The sequence below is a fragment of the Saimiri boliviensis genome, chromosome 1 (genome assembly GCF_048565385.1).
Source record: "Saimiri boliviensis isolate mSaiBol1 chromosome 1, mSaiBol1.pri, whole genome shotgun sequence".
NCBI lineage: Eukaryota > Metazoa > Chordata > Mammalia > Primates > Cebidae > Saimiri > Saimiri boliviensis.
In genome coordinates, this window is record NC_133449.1 from 158,132,601 (window position 1) to 158,154,616 (window position 22,016).

Consider the following 22,016-nt stretch of genomic DNA (forward strand, 5'->3'; position numbering starts at 1 on the left):
GCATAGTAGAAGAACTACCTGAAATTGCTGTGGTACCCTTCTAGGGTCAGAGTAGGTGGCCTCTGGAAGTTCATATATTCATCCCCCATCACAAAGCCTAGATCTGCCAACTCTTTTTGAATAAATAAAAATTGTACTGAACATTTATACTGTGCCATGCACCAAAGTAAGCATTCGTTGTAAAAGAATACTTATTCCTTAGAACAACATTATGACCAACAACTATTATCATCCTCATTTTACAGATGCAGAAACAAATATTTAGACAGAATAAGTAACTTGTCCAAGACCGCACAGCTATTAAAAGGCAGAGCCTGGATTTGATGCCAGAGTTCATGTGCTTAACCCTGGAGCATACCCTGTTTCAGCGAAAAAAACAAGTTCTTGTGCTTTCCTTCTCATGATTTTAAATAGTAATTTAAAGTTAGAGCAGGAGCTATCTATACTCTATGGATGAGGAAGCTGATGCTTACATGTAGTAAAGGACTTGCCCAAGCTCATACAAGGAAGAATTGCAACGGGTAGAAATCAAACCCAGAATCTCTGATTCCACATCCACAACTTCTCTTTGCCTCTGAGACATGTAACAAGCCTCAGAAAGCAGTGGAACTCAGGTCCCCTTTGGTCGCCCTGTGCGTTAGAAAGTTGTGACCTGCTGGAGGATCTTGAAGGCATAGGGTAAAAAGGACAGAAATCCCAAGAACAGAAGAAAACCTCAGCAAGGACCCTAGAGATCCTTTATCCTGAAAGGGTAAAGGGCATTGATCACAGAGCCTTGTCGTTTCTTCATAATCCATCACTCTTCCTTCCATCTCATTAAGTCCCACAGGGTGTCACTGATACTCTTCCTGAATTCTCCTAAGTAAATATTCCTTCTAGAAGCTTATACTAAACCACAGCAGAGTAGAAACTTAAAACCATGAATATTTGAATTGAGTGAGCTGTTGTAGCAGATTTGAACAGCTGCTCTAAAACTTATGCCAAAATTTTGCCTCAGTTAGATTTATGTATCAGTTCTGCTGCTAAGTCACCTTGATCAAGTCAGTCAATCTCGCCAAGTCTCAGTTTTCTCATCTGAAAAGTAGAAAAGAAAATGCTTGATGTTTCATAAAGTCATTGGGAAGATGAGAAAGCCTGTATGAAACAGTTCTTAACTGTGAATGGCAACTAGAAAGTATTTGGTCATTGGTAGTAGCCTTTGCTATTCTCAGTTAATCTCTGAGTCAGTTTTCTTATCTATAAAGTGGAGATGATTGTCTTGCAGGGGTATAATATACATGTATTAATTTACGGCAGGTAATCAATGAATTTTTTTATGCACAGGATGACCAAATCTCACAATTCTGAGTCTGCTATTCACTTCTTGCCCAAGTCTTCGGAACCTGCTGAGTGAAACAAAGAAGTTCCACCCCGCTGAGCATAGCTGCAGCTCTGACTCTGTCTTACAGGATTCTGGGGAATCAACAAAGGCTATTTAGAGAGCATTATTAGAGCCCTAAAGCGTCCTTAAAACTCTGCATTTACATGCAAATACCCACTTCAGCTAAACCCTATCAACTCACAGTTAAGTGCTCACTTTCTGAAGACCAGTCACTCAGTTTATTAAAGGCAGCTTCAGGTTTTAATCCAAATTGCCCTTTCTACAATTTAAGATCATTTCTTCCTCAGGGCCTAGTGAGGATTGTTTGTTTTCTGAGCATTCTCCTTTGAATCATAGTCTTTGGATGCTTGAAGACCACACACATCCAAGCTCCACTCCTATGAAACCTCTGTTTTCTCTGGGATAACAGTTTTGCTGATGCATTTCCTATGGTTTCATTGCACCTTGGCTTTTTTTCACTATGAGTTTGAACTAGTATAGATTTGGAAAGGAAAAGTGATACATTTTTTTCTAATGGACATGGATATTAAAGCACTTATGTGTTCTAACGTAAGTTTCCCTCTGCTAGTTTGAGAGCCCCTGGAAAGCAATGGTTATTGCACGTTCATCATCAATATAGTTAAGAGAGTAGTCTGTAAGGTCAGGTGAACCTGGATAAATTAATCTCTATGAACCCCACTTTTCTCATCAGAAAAACAGAGGTACTTATAACCCAAGTGAAATGGTTATTTTGGGGATTAAATATTGCAAATAAAACTTTTGGTGTAATGCCTGCTACAGTACTTTATAACCCCTCAATAAGGGCTGGCTGTTATTATTTTATTTGTAGCCTCCTCTAACACCTAGTACAATCTCCAACGTATAATACACACTTCGTAATTATTTTAAGTAAACAAATGAAATAATAAACTAATGTTATCTAAAATTAGATTATCAGTATCTAAAATTACCTAATGAATAAAAAAAGTTGACCTGAGAAATGAAAGTTTATTTCTTCAGCACCTGTAAAAGTACTGTGACCTTTTCCTGTTCAAACACCTGCAGTTGGTAAAGGCAGATAGTGTTTTAAAGATGAGCGATCTGAGAAAAGGGTACAAGAAGAGGTAAGCTGACTACAGAGAAAGTGTGATAGAATTGATGAAATAAACAGTCAAGAAGGTTTTGTCCATACCATAATTGTTCTGGGGAATGGCCAAAGAGTCAAGCAAAAGATAACACAGACCAGTCCGGGAGCCCTCCAGTTAGGTTGTGGCTCTACCATCTGAGACTGAGCAGGCCTCCTACCTTTCAGTTGACCCTGAATGTTATCACCTGGACTTGGAGATGCTGTCCTGGGGCTGGTATGAGGATCCAATGTAGTGATGGATTTAGAAATGCCATAAAAACTGAAAGTGGTACATGTGTCAAGTGGTTATCAATTACATTGTTCCCAACCTACACTTTCCAATTCCCAGAGCTCCAGAATTCTCAGTTGTAATTCAAGAGTGACAGAAACATTTATATCATGAACCAGAGAGGCTCCTCAGGAGGACTCTGCAAATCACTATCACTTGGAAGAGTCAGTAAATTATAGTAATTAATACCATGGGCTTCAGAGACCAGTCGGCTCATGGGGTTACCACTTACAAACTGCATAACCTCAGCTGAATTTTCTGAAAATTGAAAGTGTCAGCTTCCTCATCTGTAAAATGGGGATAATGATGTCATCTTCATGGTATTGAGAAGAGACTAAATACAGCGAAATATAGAAAGTATCAGTGAATAGTAGCCATTACTGTCATTAGCTAATATCATGTCTTCATCGTTTTTTATCTGATTGCTATGTCTCCTCAATATCTATATCCCCAGGCCTTTGCAACCTCCAATGACCAATTCCTGCTGATTAATGCAATCTTTTTTTCCCAAAACTTTCTGTTCAAAAGCCTGGGCTCCATTCTCTGCAAAGACACATTTCTCCAGTGAGATTTATCTGATTAAAAAGAAAACTGCATTGAAGGTAATGAGAGCCATTTGCTCTTCCGTCCAACTCGTGGGATGCATGCTGATTACATAGAGCCTGCTAAGAGCTTTCACTCAGGAACAGTAAACCCTATAGGCCTCTTCTTCAACACTCAAGCCTCTGAAGAATTCCTCGGATTCTTCATACTGTACCTCATCTGAGGGCCACTTGATGCCCCCAGGCTTAAGCCAAGCATTCTTTCACCATAGGACCAGACTGCAGAATAACGCTGAAGGTCAGAGGCACGGGAAAATATTCCCAAGTGAGACATATAGGCACAACTGGGGCAAAGTGAGTTGATTGTGGTAGAATTATAAATAGTGACATAAGGAAGCAGGAATGTGGGGTTTATGCACAAATAAACCTAGGTTTGACCTAGGCCAGTGGCCCAAGACATTTCGTGTGAATACTGCTAAGGAAATGATTTTTTTTCTCTTATTTTTCTGCCTTGTATTTTCCCTGAGAACATTAAATATTTTCCCCAGGGGCTGAGTGTATCAGGGCCAGAGTTTAGGACTCTTTGGACTCCAGTCAAATCATATCACTGATGCCAAGTAACGCTGCACAGCTAAATTAAGCTTCCTCTGGAATTCCAGATATAGATCATCCATTTAACAAATATTTATTGAGCTCTGACTATGTGCCAGGCTCTGTACTTCATGAAAACCATGTTTATTAAGAACCTGAAAAGACGTTTGTGAAAATCATGCTTTCAGGGTCTTGTCTATATAACACCTTGATTGCCCAAATTCTGAGAAAAAGGAAGGTTATAGAGCTGAAAGTTGGGCTTGAACCAGAAAACACCAGGGCTGCCATGCCTCCAGCCTTCACAGATGCACATGGAGTAAGGAGAAGAAAGATGAGAAAAAAGAAAACATCACATAATATAAGTAAATACAGTGTGGAATGCCAGAGTTGGACATATCAAGTCACAAGTCACAAAACTGATTAAGCCTCAATTTTCTCACCTGTAAAACAGGGACAGGCATCCCTACCTCTCTGGCTGTTTGGGGGATAAAATGAGATAAAATACGTAATGTGCAATTCACAGTGCCCATTAGGAATAGCAGGTGCTCAATTAATGTTGTTTCTTGCCACCAAACAAGAAAAACAAGAAGCTTTTTGAAAAAAAGCGGGATGCTGTGAGAGGTAGAGACCCCCTCATTGGGAGAATACATTTGATAATCTACAGGAAATCCTACCCTGTAGACCAGGCTTGGGGATTTAAGATGTGGTAGCAGGGCTAGTTCTACGGTGAAGCAGGTGAGACACAAAATTTAAGGAAGTGCCCACTCTCTGGTCCCTGTAAGTACAGGGTTGGCATTTATGCAACCCTGGGATTGAGTGCCTCCTTCTATTTTGCTAGGTACCTCATTCACCTCTCTCTAGGTGGCCCTGCTTTATGGGGATACATACAATAAGGCAGGAGAGTTAGTGAATGGAAGGCTCTCCAGAGGAAAACATGGGAATTGATGCTACAGTGTATGTGGGATCCCTAGAGGACCAGATATCCTTAGGGGCAGAGGCAGAACCAGACGGGATTTTAAGGTTTAGTCCAGCTCTAAGAATCCAGGATTTTACCTTGCTACAAGAAGAAAATCATGTTCAAATATATGTGCTTCTTACTCAGATAAGGGTTCCTTATAGGAAGCAGTAATAACTGTGGTAGGCAGGACAGGAAGGGTGAGGGGTGTCTCGTTCCATAAGACTCTGGGGTGAATTGGGCTCAGGGCATGCCAACTGTGACATTCTGTTCCCAGGGGTGCTTAGCAGATCATGAAGTGACAGTAATAAAATGTCAAGCACTCCCTGGTCAGTCTAAGCCCCTTACTGCAATCAAATAAAATCAGAATTGCACAGCTGGCTGGAGGAAGCCAGATGCTGACCTGATGATGCGACCCAGGCAAAGCTGAGGGTGACCAGCAGGCCCAGGCTGCGCAAGCCCCAAGTTCCCTGGGGTCAGAGCCAGGGATGGGAAACTGGCTCAGTCCAGAAAGCCAAGAGTGCCAGCCCAGCTCAGCCCCACCTCTTCCCAGAAGCCCAGGACACCCACCTCTCCTCACCATCCACCATTTCTTTTTCATTTAGAAAAAGACAGCCCACCGGCAATGGGGCAGGAGAAAGCTTTTTCCCCCAAATACACAACTTGAAAATGGCAAATGTTGGGTCTTTCTAAAAGCACACAGAGGCTACAATTAATAAAACTCAGACAATTTCTCTGACTAATTCCCATCTTCCCCCCAAATACTGCCTTCCACTGTAGCAGTCCAATTATGCCACCTAAGCAGGGTGGCAGCCTCTTATAATTGCTTAAGTACCTAAACTATTCTATCTACTGGCCAGGAAACAATTAGACAGCAAAGGCTAGTCAAATCAAATTTTTAATTACTACTACATGCCAGGCACTGAACAAGACAGACCCTACCCACAAGTATTTCATCCTCATTTCTCATCATTTCCCATTCTCTTTCTCTCCCTCCCTCCTTCATACACACACTAAACGCTTCTTTCAATTCTCCAAGTTGTGTCTCACTTTTAAACTACACATGCTGTTCCTCCTGCCCAGAACACTCTTCCTTCCATATTTTTCCAGACCACCTCCGTACTTAACCTTCAAGTTTTACTTAAAAAATCATTTTCTCCACAAAGCTTCTTGGAGATTTCTCATCCTCCAATCAAATGTAGTTGGATACCTGCCCACTGTATCCAACTGCATCCCTCAATTACTGTGCTGATGTATCACTGCATCCCTCAATTACTGTGCTGACAATGGCCTCAAACTCCTCCGTTTTTAGTGTTCTCTTCCTCTTCAGCTTCCCACCTCCCACCTCCCTGTCCTCAATCTAAGTTCCTCCTTCAGCCATATGGGTCCTTCCCCTGGTTACTTTCAACCTTCTAGTCCATCTTCTGCCCTCTCCTTTTCTTTCTTCCCCTTTTCCATCCTGACCTCCTAGACTTCTCTAACCATGGTGAACTGGAGAGATGGAATCTATTGGGGAGATCCCTTCTGCTAACCCAGAGTGGTTCTTGGGGGTGTGGAGCTATGCAAAATGTAGTTGAAATCGTTTTCCGCCAGTCCTACTGCCAACTCTAGCTCATTTGTAACTCAGATTGACAGCTTTATATTGATTCCTTGTTTTCAATTGATGTTGCAACTGGAGAATGAGAATCTGAACATTGATCTGGCTTTTCTTCCAAGTAAAACTTGAGATTCTCCAAGAGGTAGGCCTGTTGGAGAAAAAAATCTTGAGACTAGGTGAGAAAGAACAAAGACACAAAAGCCCATTTCCCCAAAAGAAGTCCAGACAAATCCAGATCCTCAGACCAGATATATGAAAAAATAAAAAGAAGAGGGAGTATTATAGACATTATAGACTCATAAAATGATGGCTGAGGGCTAGAAGGGCCCTTAGAGATTATCTTAATCTCCTTGTATAACCGGGAAAACTAAAAGCCAACAAGGAAAGTGATTCATTGAAGGTCATACAGCCCTCACTTCATTACATCAACTTTGCCTCCAACCCCCCTATTGAACTCTACTCCTGGAGCTTTCCATGGCCTCTGTCATTAGGAGTAACATCTGAGGTCCTTCAAGTACCAAAGTCTCTTAGTGTGTCAAATCCCCTGACCAGAAAGTGGTGGAAAATCTAGTGCATGCTCCAATCCCCACATACATCCATAAACATCCATCTATTTGTATACATAACATACATAATACATCATACCTAGAAACCTACTCACATCACACAAACTCACCTACATCCATAGACACACACAAAGAAACTAAAATGCATTTGTTCCTCATCCTGTCCACCAAAACTAGCTCTTCAGGATGTGAGTAAGGACCTTCAGATTATTAAACAAGAGTGTCTAAATAGTCCTAGAGTACCTTCTGAATCTTCAAAGCAATACCAGATTGCTTTCAGTATTTTTCATTTCTGTGTATAATAGTCCAATGCTTTGTATAGTCAGTGCATCTATTGTAATAAGCCTTCTCAGTAAGGAAAAGAAAACTTGGTCTCAGAAGACCTCACTCTCTCTCTGAAAATTACCATTAATCAAATTTGTCTAAACTGAGTCTGATTCACCCATTATATTTTAGTAATCCCTGAAAAACAACTGCATCATTTCCAAATACTTTTATAAGGTCATAAAATTTTAACAATTGAGTGTTTTCATTTCTCAGACTCATTCCCAGCTCCTCTGTCCAGCAGTTCATGGTCTATAAGCAAATGCTTAAGTTAACTGGGAATTGTGGTACTAAAAGAGCTCCCAGATGCATATTTACTCTACACAGATGCACAGCACATCAGATTCACCAGGGTGGAGAGGGGGAGTTTTGAATAATCCTGTGCAAATTGTGCTGTCTAAATATAGACAGAAATGTACAAGGATTATCAAGTGGAGGGAGGCATAACTACTTTGGCATTAATATGGAGCCTTTGTATTTGGAAAAGAGTTGGGAACTTTTGGCCTGGGTCACAGTGAAGGAGGAGGATGATTTTAAGTGACTGACACAATAACAATAAATTATTCGTGAGCCAATTCTTTTCGAGTCTTTATTATCTCCAGAAGTCTTGTTAGATGCTAATATGCCTCTAACGCTATCCAACACTTGCTGGACTTCTTTGTAACTTAGTGCAGGCCTTGGGCTCAGATCATTTGCAAGCAGCAGATCACTAGAATTGTAAAGTCTTCTCTTTGTGTCTTGTTGCCATTGTATTTGCTGTTACGGTTCTCTTCCATTATGGCTAGTAATACTAGTTTTCTATTTCTGAGTAGTGAAACATAGTTTCCTTTTAAATAAGTCTAAATTTAAAAGAAGTGAGGCAATTTAATGAAAATAATTAAGTGAATAATAGAAGAGGTGGTGAACAAACAGGGCGAATATTATGAAAGTGATACCAGGAAACAGCTGGTAAATAATATACGGGAGGGGCTGGACTGGAGATTCTCAACATATGCTACTGAGAATCACTTGACAAAACAGAGGATCATTGGGTACTTCACAACCATTTCTTCTCCATTTTTAAGTGTGGTAAATTCAGAGCAGTGTATATATAGATTGCTAGAATTCAGACACATGTTTTGATTTGCTTGGATATAACAAGGTAGAACAAGCTTCAGAAACAAATTGTAATAATAGCATAACTCTCATGATTTTATACTTCTTGCAATTTGCAGAGGACTTTCCCATACATTGTAGCATTTGGATGAGTCAACACTAGAATATTTAAGTTCTAATCCCTTCTCTCTTCAAAGTGCTGTGTGACCCGAGGCCAGTTACTTAACCCTCCAGAGTCTTCATTTCTTCCACTTCAGCTCAGTGCCAAGGTTTTAAGTGAGCCAGCAGCTGGGTGACCAGACTGCAAATACCTTACTGCAGACATACAGGTTAGAATAACCAGAAGACTCTTCAGCTTTGGGGAGGATTCTGGTATTAAATGGCATGTTATGCTAATAGCAAATGGTATGGGATAATTTGGGGCGAATTCATTCTCCCACTATACTGCCTAATAGGATTCAGGCTTATGAGAGAGGCCTAAGGGCAAGAGATTGCTTGTGCTCCAGGAACTGCTGGGAGGAAGTACTGCGTTCTCAAATCTTATTATCAGAGAGGAGGGGCTGGAGGGAGTACGGGAGCTTATGAAAGTGTCATAACTGCCACTCCTAGAGAGGTTCTAGAAGTGAATTATAACAGCAGATAAGTCATAAATCACTAGTTGCATTCCAGTGATCCCCTCTGGCCACACCAGAGCCACATAGCAGCCATGAGTCTGGTGCTGAATGGAGAAAACTGTGAGCCATGCGAAGCAGCTGAGAGGGCTCTCCAGCCATGTGGGGTCCACGGTGCAGCAGAAAGCCGTGTGAGACAAGGAGCAGCCTCAGACCTGCTCTGAACTGCTTCAAACACACACACACACACACACACGCCCCACATACACACACCACACCAAAGACAAAAACAATGTATTGAGTGCTTACTGTGTTCTAAGAACAGTCCTAGGTATTTTTAACTGTGCTACCTCAGTTATTCCTTGTGCAAAAAAATTCCTTGACAGGTAAGAAAACTAAAGCTCAGACAGGTTAAGTAACTTCCAAGGTGACACAGCTAATAAATGACTAAGAGAGGGTAAATCCCAAATCATCTGTTCTTTTCACTCTTTTACACTATTCTGTATTATATTTCACAGTACATTTCAAAAACAAACACATGCAATATGCACATCACAGACATAAATCTATAGAAGCATTTTACATGTTCACGCCCTATATCCCATGTATACATACACCTCACATATACACACAAAAATGCCCATACTAAATGCCATTCTTGACATACATACACATGAACACAGAAATTCACATTTTGCACATACAAACCTATATGACCCAATTCTCTATGCATTTGCAAACACTCCCATGCACACTCTAATCCCCACATACATCCATACACAACCACCCATCTGTATACATAACATATATATACAATCATACCTAGAAACCCACCCACATCACACAAACTCACCTACATCCATAGACACACACGAAGAAACTAAAATGCATTTGTTCCTCATCCTGTCCATCAAAATTAGCTCCCCAGGATATGAGTAAGGATCTTCAGATTATTAAGCAAGAGTGTCTAAATACTCCTAGACTACCTTCTGAATCTTCAAAGCAATACCAGATTGCTTTCAGTATTTTCCATTACTGTGTATAATAGTCTAATTATTTTAAAACTGTTAATCCATGTATAAATATTTATGAACACTTTTTACTAGCCAGAATATTTGATTAATTAAAGTAGCACATTACTCATTCATTCATTCGTTCACTGTGCAATTACTGAGCACCAATTAAGTATGAAACACCATGGTAGACACAGTGGGGAATGAAAAAACAAACAAACAAATAATAAATAAAACCACCATGATTCCTGCTCTTAAAACACAAACTCAGATAACTACATCAGCACCTGATGAGTAAGCTTGTGGGGGATGAGGGCGTGGGGGAGCAAGGAGACAAGATGACAAGATGACTCTGAGGCTTCTAATCCTAGAGAGTGGAAGTATATTGAGGTCACCTGGAGAAACAGATCTGGATGAGCAAGTCTGGGAAGGAAGCTATAATGTTCCGTTTGGGGGATATAGTTGAGGCACTAGCAGAACATTGAGATAAATGTATCCCTCAGGTGTTTGCAAATGAGGAAGGGGGTTTTAAGGAAGAGGCCAGTGTGGTGACAGATTTGAGACTCATCCATTATTAACCGATTGCTTAAACAGTTACAACTGAAGAGACCAGAAAAGAAGCTGAGAAGAAGAGCAAGACAGGTTGGGTACAAATCCTTGGGGAATATTATGTGTTGCTTGACTAGGTGACAGAATCTTCGACCTTACACACACACACACACACACACACACAATCTCTATGCATTTCCTCTGACATTCCAGCCCCACAAGTACCTGTCAGTGCTGTTCATGGCTCCTAGCTAGCTATCTCCTGGATATAATTTCAGTACCAGGAAACCTCAATTGCCCAAAGCAACCCAAATTAGTGTTCTTCAATCCTTGAGCCTCCAACACTGACTCTTATTGAAATCTATATGCTTTAAGAGCTTGGCGTGGGGCCGGGCGCAGTGGCTCAAGCCTGTAATCCCAGCACTTTGGGAGGCTGAGGCGGGTGGATCACAAGGTCGAGAGATCGAGACCATCCTGGTCAACATGGTGAAACCCCGTCTCTACTAAAAATACAAAAAAATTAGCTGGGCATGGCGGCGCGTGCCTGTAATCCCAGCTACTCAGGAGGCTGAGGCAGGAGAATTGCCTGAACCCAGGAGGCGGAGGTTGCGGTGAGCCGAGATCGCGCCATTGCACTCCAGCCTGGGTAACAAGAGCGAAACTCCATCTCAAAAAAAAAAAAAAAAAGAGCTTGGTGTGGCAATTCCTCAAGGATCTAGAACCAGAAATACCATTTGGCCCAGCAATCTCATTACTGAGTATATGCCCAAAGGATTATAAATCATTCTACTATAAAGACACATGCACACATATATTTATTGCAGCCCTGTTCACGATAGCAAAGACTTGGAACCAACCCAAATGCCCATTAATGATAGACTAGATAAAGAAAATGTGGTACATATGCACTATGGAATATTTATCCAGCCATAAAAAACGATGAGTATTTGTTCATGTTCTTTGCAGGGACATGGTTGAAGCTGGAAGCCATCATTCTCAGCAAACTAACACAGGAACAGAAAACCAAACACCATGTGTTCTCACTCATAAGTGGGAGTTGAACAATGAGAACACATGGACACAGGGAGAGAAACATCACACACCAGGGCCTGTTGGGAGTTGGGGAGCAAGAGGAGATAGAACATTAGGACAAATACCTAATGCAAATGGGGCTTAATACCTAGATGATGGGTGGATAGATGCAGCAAACCACCGTGGCACATGTATACCTGTGTAAAACAATCCTGCGTATTCTGTACATGTATCCCCGAACTTAAAAATAAGTAAGTAAATAAATAGTTCAACGGAGGGAGGCTCATGTTCTTAATGCATTAGAAATTCATACTGTGGTGTGAAAGAATCCCTAAAGCCACTTACTTGAATGGGTGTGGGGTGGGGGAGAGGTGACAAAAACAGTGTGAAGCATCCCCACAGTTTGATTCTAAATCACCTAACCCTCGATACAATGAAGTAGGCTACTACTGATTTACTCTGGATACTATGTCAGTAGTCCCTTCCGCTAAATGGGCCTCAATTTCCCAAGTGAGATTTTCTGAAGTGTGTGCTTCTTGAGACGGTGATCCCATAAGTATAAGCATATAAGCTTGTCAAAGTTTCTGAGGAGACTTGAGGTTAAAAATGCCTGATAAAATTTGTGTTCCAGAATGCATCAGACTTCAGCAACTTTTTAAAAAATTGGTGACTTAGATTCCGAAGATAAACCTTGAGGAAATGGTAAATTATTTGATCTATAACATCCCTTCTGTCTGTGTTGCTCCATGTACCTATGAGCACAGGTGCCCAACACAGGGTCAGGTCCACCAAAAGACTAACCCTCCAACCTCCTCTCGCAGGGAAACCCAGCTGCCAAGTGTGATTACTCAAAATCCCAGAGATGAAGCCTTAAAAATGTCAGTGGCTTCTCAGCATCAATCAGACACTTGGCTGCCTGCCAGGATCCCATGCCGGCTGATATTTGGGCTGGGTAAACAATTTAACCTGGGCCTTACCTCACTAAAGACCCATATTACCTGTTTCTCCCACTAAGGGCACTCTTGTGTTTCTATAGGGGTTGGACGAGGCTGGGATCTGTTCACAGCAAGAGAAAGAGCCGTCAGTAACCTTTTTCTTTCCTCTCTTCCTCCTTAGCCTTGCTGCTTCTAATGAGGCTGAAGCCGCCCGCTCTGCACCCAAGCCTATGTCACCCTCAGATTTCCTGGATAAGCTAATGGGAAGAACCTCTGGATATGATGCCAGGATCAGGCCCAATTTTAAAGGTAGAGAAAACCTTCCTTCCAGACCCACAGGGAAATGCTTTCGCAGATTACAGCAGCAAGCAGAATGGTATTACACACAGACGGTAAATACACGATATAAATCCCATGACTCTTTCCTCTACCCTAGGCAGACATTCTTAATCAGGTCAGTCTTCTCTCCCACCAAGCCCAGAAAAAGCCGCAGAGGATTCAACTTAACAGCACCTCTGGTTTCCAGGAGTCCAAAAATGAATTAAAAACTATCTGCTACCTCCTGTATAATAGGAAGAAGGATAAACATGGAATGTGGAGAAATGGGTTCAAGTTTGGGCTCAGGCACAAACTTACTCTCTGAGCTTAGATGATGAGCCTCTCCCTTTCTTTGAGCCTCAGTTTCTTCATCTGTGCAGTGATGAGCTTGGACACTTCAACAGCCTTTAGGCATATGCTTCACAGAGCTTTCAGACTTCCAGCAGGTGCCTCCAAAGGAGAAGCAGAGGGCATGATGAGCAAGCCCACCCTGCTTCTCCCCAAGCAGCTCCCCTTTTACTTTCGATAAAGGGCTCCCAACAAAAATGCATCAGGGAAAGTTTCCCATGGGCTAACAAATAATGTTGAAAATGTTTATTCTAAATCAGTCATCATTTCAAATCCCTCCCAGGGTTGGGTAGATAAATGAGTGAGGCAAACCAAGACTAAGACAATAGGGAGTGGTAGAGACTATGAAGAGATAGAGGTACCTGCTCCTCTACAGGGGCAGCCTCTCCTTAGCCCCAGCCTGCAGTTGCCCTGCAGAAATGTTAGCCGCATGTTGCCAGAGTATCAAGTATTCCAAGAAAAGCTAGATATCGAGATCTATGTGAGACCTCCTAATTCCTAAAACATGTAAATTAAAACAAAATGTGTTTGTGACCCACATATGCCCTGTGGGTGGCCAATTTACAAACTCTACTCCAGGTGACCAGAAACTTTTTTTTTACCTCTCATAATCCTACCTCTCATAATCCTTTGGGAACTTAATCAATGTCTATAACCAAGAGACTAGTTCCCTTTGTTTACTGATGACTTAGAAGGTTGCAGCTATCTCAAACTGCCGAGCAGAATCGAGCAGGTGCAATCTTAAGGACTTCCTTGGGAGCCTATAAACTCTGACCTTCCTCCCGGCACCCTTGCAAAAATCTTATTCCAAGGACCTGCAGTCAGCCTCCTAGACAAGCCTTGATTTCAGGTGCCCTTCCTCACTGTTCCTTTTGGCTCAAGTCCAAGACCAAACAAGGTATGTGACAGCTGGTAACAGCTTCCTAATATTTGCTCACTTTGTCCCCTGCTCTCAAGTCCCCTTCTCAGAGTGCTTGCTCTGCACAGCTCTGCAAATAGAAAACGTTCTGGGAGATGCACCCAGGTCTCTGGGCCCACTCTCCACCCGTTTACCTTGAGGCTCCTTCACTCCCCATTGGACCTTGCTCCCGAGGCCATAGCTTCCAGCATTGTGAGCATAACCTTGGTTACCCCAAGGATAGGTAAGTCAAGAACAAGGTTGCTGCCCCAGCACACTCAGCTCAGGCCTTCACCAGGGTCACAATCTCAAATACCTAGAAGGGCAAGACAACTATCGTATATTAATGAAGCAGGATGGGGAGAAGAAAATAAAACCCGAAAACACGGGGCTCATCTAAGGGCAGCTACTTCTCAGCTCTTGTTGATGGCTGTCAGGCAGGGATGCAGACCCTGTACAGCCAGGCCTTCCAAGAAAAGACTTAAGTCTAAGGTTTTATCTGGAATCTTGCAAACTGACAACTAAATCGCCTCTTTTAAAAACACTGTTGGCCAAATCCAACACTTTCGAGAACCGGTTAGGGCCCTTGGCAGTCAGATGACATCCTGTCCCTCGCTGTTTTTAGGCATCCCGGTCCACCGCGCCCCCTGGTGGGCTCTCTCAGAACTCCATCCCGAGTAGAGGCGGCATGGTCTTGCTTTCCCGAAAAAAGAGGAGGGTTTATATGTCAGTTATTCTTTGTGCATGCCATTGTACTTGACACATAGAAAAGCTTTCATAAATGAATGAGTGAATGAATAAATAAGCCCACAAATATGCTAGGGCTTAGAACAGTTAAGTGACTTTTTCAAGTCATGCTGTCAAGACCAGAGACTTTAACCCAGTTATTCTAACTTATTTGCCTAATAATAATGATTTATTTATTTGTTTGCATATTTATTCATGTACCTTACTTATTTACTTACTTAGCAATGGACATTTTTAAGAAATAAAATTTTGCCCTGACCACTGAATCAGGGCTCTTCCAACCTTCCCATTCTGAGAACCTTGGGCCCAATATCCACAGAACTAGATCATCTTTTAGGCCTCTCCTAACCCTGCACTAGCCTTAACCCCTCTGGGAATTAAGCTGCACCTGACTGGGAATGAGGTGCAGCTTCCTGGAGCCTCACTGCAGGAGCTGAGAAGTTTTCTCTGCCCTCTTTTGTGCTGAGGCCTGAAAAATTTCCAAGAGGATTTTATGCCCTGAGCCCTTTGATGCCTTTCATGCTTCCACCCAGACACAAATCAGATTCCCCAAAACCCCATTCAAACCATAGAGCTCCTCAAAAGGCCATTGAGGAGCAGGCCCCTTGTGACTCCAACCTGATAGAAGAGGGCTGCATTGTTTAAAAACTCTATAAAGGGATCCATCACTCAGCAGCTGCCTTAAGTGCTAGAAATTTTCCCTGCTCCTGCCCCTCATGAAAACACAGGTAGCAAGGAACAGCAACCACAGTCTGCAGAGTGCAATGGCAAAGAAACTGTGACGTGGAAATAAAGGGCACTAAGACAGCATTCCAGGTCTCCCTCTACTTACCTAGCAGGCATGACCCCACTTGCATCACTGACTGTATCTCGGCCTCTGTTTCTGTACCTGTAAAATGACCCAGCAGAACTAGGCCATTCCAGCTCTGCTAGTGTCTTCCGTATGATTTTGTGTATTATAATGGCTCCTAGGATCAGGGGCACAGCCCAATGCAAATACATACACAATAGCAAAATTAAACTTTAATATTTAATGAAATATATACATTATCCTGCTGCCAAAGGCAGCTGGATTGTAATTTTCTCAAGAATGATTTAATTTCAGATTTATTTCAATGAACCGCACCTCCCCATAGGATCCTTTTGGCCTGCACCCCCTCACACACATAAATCAGAATCTAATTTATATGGAAGTCACACTGCCAGACACTTGCAGGGACTGGGTGAGAACTCTGTGCACGTCATTCCAAGGCATAGGCAGTAACTCCTTGGGGTATCTTAATGGCGTGAGGCAAAAAAAAAAAAAAAAAAAAAAAAAAAAAAAAAAAAAAAAAAAAAAACAGGTCTGAGTCTAAATGAAGGAGAAAAATTCTGACCATTCAGGTTTTTTTCGCCTGACCTTTGTTTAGGTAGAAGTGACAAGGAGGCAGACTTCCGCTCAGCACATGGAAAAATATATTTAGCAGACAGAGCTCTCCAACTACGGAAAGGGTTGCTCAAGACAAAATGAGTTTCCCACTGCTGGAAGTATTCAGGCACTCAACCTTGAATGGGTAGTCGGTCTACAGCAGTGGTCCCTAAACCTGGCTGTGCATGAGACTCACCCAGGTAGCTCTCTGAACACTAGACTCCTGGGCTAACCTCCAGAGATTTGGTTTCACTGAGTGTGGGGTTGGGCCAAAGAATCTGTAATTTAAGCCGGGCGCGGTGGCTCAAGCCTGTAATCCCAGCACTTTGGGAGGCCGAGGCGGGTGGATCACGAGGTCAAGAGATTGAGACCATCCTGGTCAACATGGTGAAACCCCGTCTCTACTAAAAATACAAAAAATTAGCTGGGCATGGTGGTGCGTGCCTGTAATCCCAGCTACTCAGGAGGCTGAGGCAGGAGAATTGCCTGAACCCAGGAGGCGGAGGTTGCAGTGAGGCGAGGTTGCGTCATTGCACTCCAGCCTGGGTAACAAGAGGGAAACTGTCTCAAAAAAAAAAAAAAAAAAAAAAAAAAAATCTGTAATTTAACACATTCCCAGATGATTCTCCTGCAGATAACCCTGTCTGCACTATAGTTTGGGAAGAAATTGATGAGGTGAGCTTTAAGAAACCTTCCAGCCTGAAATCTTATAACCCTGATAGGCAAATGGATAGCTTCTATAAAGGAATTCCAAACCACTGAAGCTGAGAATGACTACCTAGAACAAGAGCTACTCTCTCTCCAGATTGATGAGGAAATTGAGACCCAGGACAGAGAAAGGGCATTGCCAAAGTCAACCAACCAGTGAGTGCTGGAGTTATGTCTAAAACCCAGAGGTCCTGATAATCCCTTGAAGGAAAAACGTAGATTCTCACCTATATGCCAAGACTTCTGATCTTAGCTTAGTTTGAGCAAAATGCCTAGGCTACTCTTTCAAGAGGGACAGAATGCAATGGGTGCTAGAGGGCCTGAGGACATAGCTACTTTCTTCTTTCCACAATCAGAAAACTTTGGTTCAAGTCCTTGTTCTACCACTTGTTAGTTGAATGAGACTGAGTGAGTTACCAAAACTCTTGGTGCTACCTCTGTCAAGTAGGAACAAGCATTTTTCCCTGCCTACCTCAGTACCTCATGGGAATCAAGAAAGTGAATCTGAAAAGAAAATCACAAACTGCAAATTACAATCTTCATGTGAAAGGTTGCGACCTTTTATCCATGTCCTATTCATCTTCAAAGTCACCTCCAGGTCATCACCTTTCTGAGGTCTTTCCTGCTTCATTCTCCAGAACCTCTCTCACTTGGACTCCTGATGCTTTTACCACTCTTACCCATGGTCTTGCATTTCCCTTTGGTTATTTTACATCAGCCCTTTTTGTCAGCTTATTTGGAAACCCAGTACTGAAAATTCTGGACTCTGCCACTGTCTCTGTGACTATGAGCATGCCCCTTCCTTCCTCTGAACCTGTTTCCTACAGAATAGCCATTCAGATGAGCATCCTTGGAGTTAGACAAATCTGAACCCAAACTCTGGCTCACCCATTTGCTAGTTATGTAACCATGAGCAAATAAACTCTCTCAGCCTCTGTTTTCTCACCTGTAAAATGAAGGTAATAACCCTACCTTCTCCTGGAGTTTTTGAGAGGATGAAATGATGTTAATAATACTCTCAGCATAGCAGTAACCCCTATAATGCTTAGTAAATGGCAACTGCTATAATTAATAGTATAAAGTGAAGAGATTGGGCTTCAATGAGACAACATTTCCTCTAGCAATGAGATAGCAAAGCAGTGAATAATTCTCCATTTCTGTCCTATGCTTTGTAGTAAAATTCAAAAAACTTGCTCAGAAAGTATTTAACGAAGTCTGTAGACTTCCCCTGAGGTTCCTTCTGGATTCCTCAGCTGGTGCCTTTCAGACAATCATTCTTGGTTCATAAGTTCAAGGCAAGCAACTTGCTGTTCCTTGTGATTCCCAAGATGGCCTCCAAATGTTGTAGCCATAAATATATTTCAGCCACAAATTAGAAGGCAGCCGATGGGACTTGGGAAAGGAATTTCAACCATATGGCAGGACGATGAATCATCCTGTGTTAATGAAAGTACATCTCAGCTCAGCCTCTGGTGTTCTGTACCTGGTGCTCACTTGGGGACCAGGAAATCTGGCATAGAGATGTTAAATGGTGGCTGGGAATTCCAAGTGGGGGTGGGGTAGAGAGCAAGCAAGGATCTCCTCCACCAAGGGCAATCTATTCCAAAAGTCAGTGTTCCAGGAATGGGTCCTATCCTGTGGGTTCTTCCATGGCCATGGGACTAAGCAGGAATCTCTCTTGATTGGCAGGTCCCCCAGTGAATGTGAGCTGCAACATTTTCATCAACAGCTTTGGTTCCATTGCTGAGACAACCATGGTGAGTAAGTCAAAACACAAGCTGTTAGTTTCTGCTGGGGATATCTCTCCATGAAATATTCATCCTCTGCATTGGTCTCCACCAAGGAGGTGGGGAATCAGCTGGGCTTTTTTCAAGTCTCCAGTGGTATACCATGAGGCTCGATGTCTTTACTGTCACACTAAATGTTTTCGGTAAAGATATAACATCTGAAAATGGTTAAAGAGCTAGCAGGGCAAGCACCTGCCAAACACCCAGGATTACAGAAACAAAATTATCCAACAAGTCAAATTTTTAGAGCAAAAGAAAATGTGAAGATCTGTTTTTTCAGTTTAACATTCAACCGCAGAATGGCAGAAGACTGCTGGTTACAGAAGCTGAAATGGGTATATTGGGTTACTTGTATATTTCCTCTACTGTTGAATACATTTAAAACTTTTCACAGTAAAAAAGTTTAAAATAAATCAATTACACTAGAAGAAATGGCTAAAAAAAGATACCAAAATTAGAACTGTGATTATCTCTGAATTATAAACTTATGAATAATTTTTATTTTCTTCCCATGGTAATTATATATTTTTCAAATTTCTGCAAGGGATGAATATTACATTAATAATTATAAATATAATGATACTTTAAAACATTTCTCAGCTTTTTTTTGTTTTTCAACAGAAAAACAAATTATACTTATGTTAAGAAAGTGATCTAGCTTGTGAAAAAATAATCAGGGCAGCCTACAGTTAACTGTAACCTATCCATTTCTGGACATCCACCTGCCCCTAATCTAGTTCGGGCTTCCATCGTGGCTTGCTTACATGACTGTAAAGGCTTCTAGTTGGCTTCCAGCTGGCCCCCTTCCAGTCTGCTTTTTCCCACACTGGCCTTTCCAAAACACAAATCTAACCACAGCACTGCCCCGATTTAAAACCTCCCTATGGCTCCCCATCACCCTCAACGTTAAACCCAAATTCTTTTGCAAAGATGAGGAGGCTCCCTGTGATTCACCCTGCTTCATCTCTTCCCTCTCCCCCTGCATACTCTAGCTGTGCTGATTGCTTACAGCTCTCCATCCAGGTTGTCTCTCCCTCCCTGCTTTACAGGTTTCCGGGGATTGCTGGAGGCCGCTGCCCAGAGCACCCACTCCAGCCTTCTTTCCCTTGCCAATTCCTATTGTCCTTTAAGACTCAGCTTAGAATTATTCTCATAGAAAGCCTCCCCACTCTAACATGTGTGTACGTGTGTGTGAGTTCACGTGTGCACTTCACCCGAGGCTGGGATGAGTTCCTTCTGTCCATTCTCATGACACATTTTACAATTTCCACGATGGCACTTGCCACTTACAATTATCACTGTACCAGCCTGCTTATGTGTCTCTCCTGTCACTGTACTGTAAGTTCTTTGCGTGCTGGTATCTTGTCTCATTTCCTGTGGGAAACTGAGCAGCTAGTGATTCAATAACAGATAGTCAACGGCTTTTTAAATAAATAAACCAAATCAATTATATTGTATATCAGTTAAAACCAGGATTTGGTCCTAAGCATTTATGGAGATTACATCCAACCTTTCAGTCCCAGGCTGGCAAAAATCACTGAGTTCTGTAGGTGAAGTTGCAAATGGTCTAAAAGCTGTCCTTTGCAAACAGACTTGTCTTGATCTGGTCAAGAAGACTGTGCCCACATTCAGAGGACAAATGGTGAAACTCCCTAAAGTAACAGGCCTGTGATCTCCAAATGGAGATGGCCCCACCTGTTAGCTAGGAGCAAACACAGGTGCTTTTCACTGGGTACCCAGGTGAAATAAGTAGCCAAGTTCTTTTCACCCTTGAATGGATGTCTTACAAGCACTCTTAATGAGACCCTGTGCTTTTCTTCTCCTCCTCCAAGATCAGAAGCATGTTGACATTTGTATTCATCATAATCTGTACAGTGAGTGTTTGACACGGCCACTCTCTCCTCAATGGTAAATTGTTATCAAGCCAAGTCAGAGAGTGGACTACTTGGTTCTGTAAAGGACCTGGCTATTTGAGGACAGGCGCACATATCTGCACTTGTTTCCCTATAGTGACCAACAGAGACCTAATTTCTTCATACAGATTCCTAAAAAAGAAAGTGATAGCCCTGCTTCACGTAGTGGTTAAAAGCTCAGCTCTGGAGTCACATACACTGAGCTCACTGTCTGTGAGGAGCTTATTTGCTTCATGTCTTTAAGCCTCAGTTTCTTCATCTGTAAAATCCCAATGGTAATTAACATACTGATATCATTAAGTTATTATGTGTAGTATGTAGAGAAAAATGGGTTTTTTTGTTTTGTTTTAAGACAGAGTTTCACTCTGTAGCCCAGCCTAGAGTGCAGTGGCGTGATCTCCACTCACTGCAACCTCCGCCTCCCGGATTCAAGCGATTCTTATGCCTCAGTTTCCCAAGTAGCTGGGATTACATACATGCACCACCAGGCCCAGCTAATTTTTGTATTTTTAGTAGAGACGGGTTTTTGCCATGTCATCCAGGCTGGTCTCAAACTCCTGGCCTCATGTGATCCACCCACCTCATCCTCCCGAAGTGCTGGGATTACAGGCATGAGCCACCAGCCTAGAAAAATGTTTTTCAATGTACCTGCTTTGTAAATGTTCACTAAACATTTTTTATGATGGTAATGATGATAGAGACTCTGGACACTGACGCCCCAACATGATCATTGATGATTTGCTGTGCAATCTTGAGCAATCCTTAGACTTCTCTGAGGCTTGGTTTCTTCCTACTCTCCTCTCCACCCCACCCCCACAACCCTCATCTCCTGCTTCCCACCCCACAACTTCTGACTGCCTTTTCAGACTTCACTTCTGCTGCATTTTGCTTTCTACAGAAACAGTGTAGCAGAGTAATTAGATACAGTCTTCAATGCCCAGACAAAATTTGAGGCTCAGCTCTGCAATCTTGGCCAAGGTATTGAAGTTAGCTTTCTCGTCTGTTGAAAATAGGGATGCCCATAGCATTCACCATGTGGCCTTCTGTGAGTATTAAGGGATAAAGCATGAAAAGTGCAAAGTGCAGTGCCTGATGCAAAGGGCACATGCAGTGATGCCAGCTATTGTTACATGCCGTTTACAATTTTCAGCACATTTTCACATTCCCTCTCTCACGTGATTCCTTCACCAAATGTTCAGTCTTACAATGGCTCTGTAAAGTAGGCATACTATGTTCCCCACTGCACAGCTGAGAAAATGGAGATTTGTACAGATCATATCACAAAGCTTGTTAGTGACTGTGCA

At 42.3% G+C, this 22,016-nt stretch overlaps 1 protein-coding gene across 1 annotated transcript in view; it reads left to right on the plus strand.

Moving 5' to 3' along the window:
- The window catches only part of GLRA1 (glycine receptor alpha 1), a 106,512-nt gene that overhangs the window by 22,701 nt on the left and 61,795 nt on the right, over nucleotides 1-22,016 (plus strand). The window contains exons 2-3 of the mRNA XM_003934049.3: nucleotides 12,767-12,894; nucleotides 18,702-18,769. Coding sequence (XP_003934098.2) covers nucleotides 12,767-12,894; nucleotides 18,702-18,769 — 196 coding nt within the window. The remainder of the gene's footprint in view (nucleotides 1-12,766; nucleotides 12,895-18,701; nucleotides 18,770-22,016) is intronic.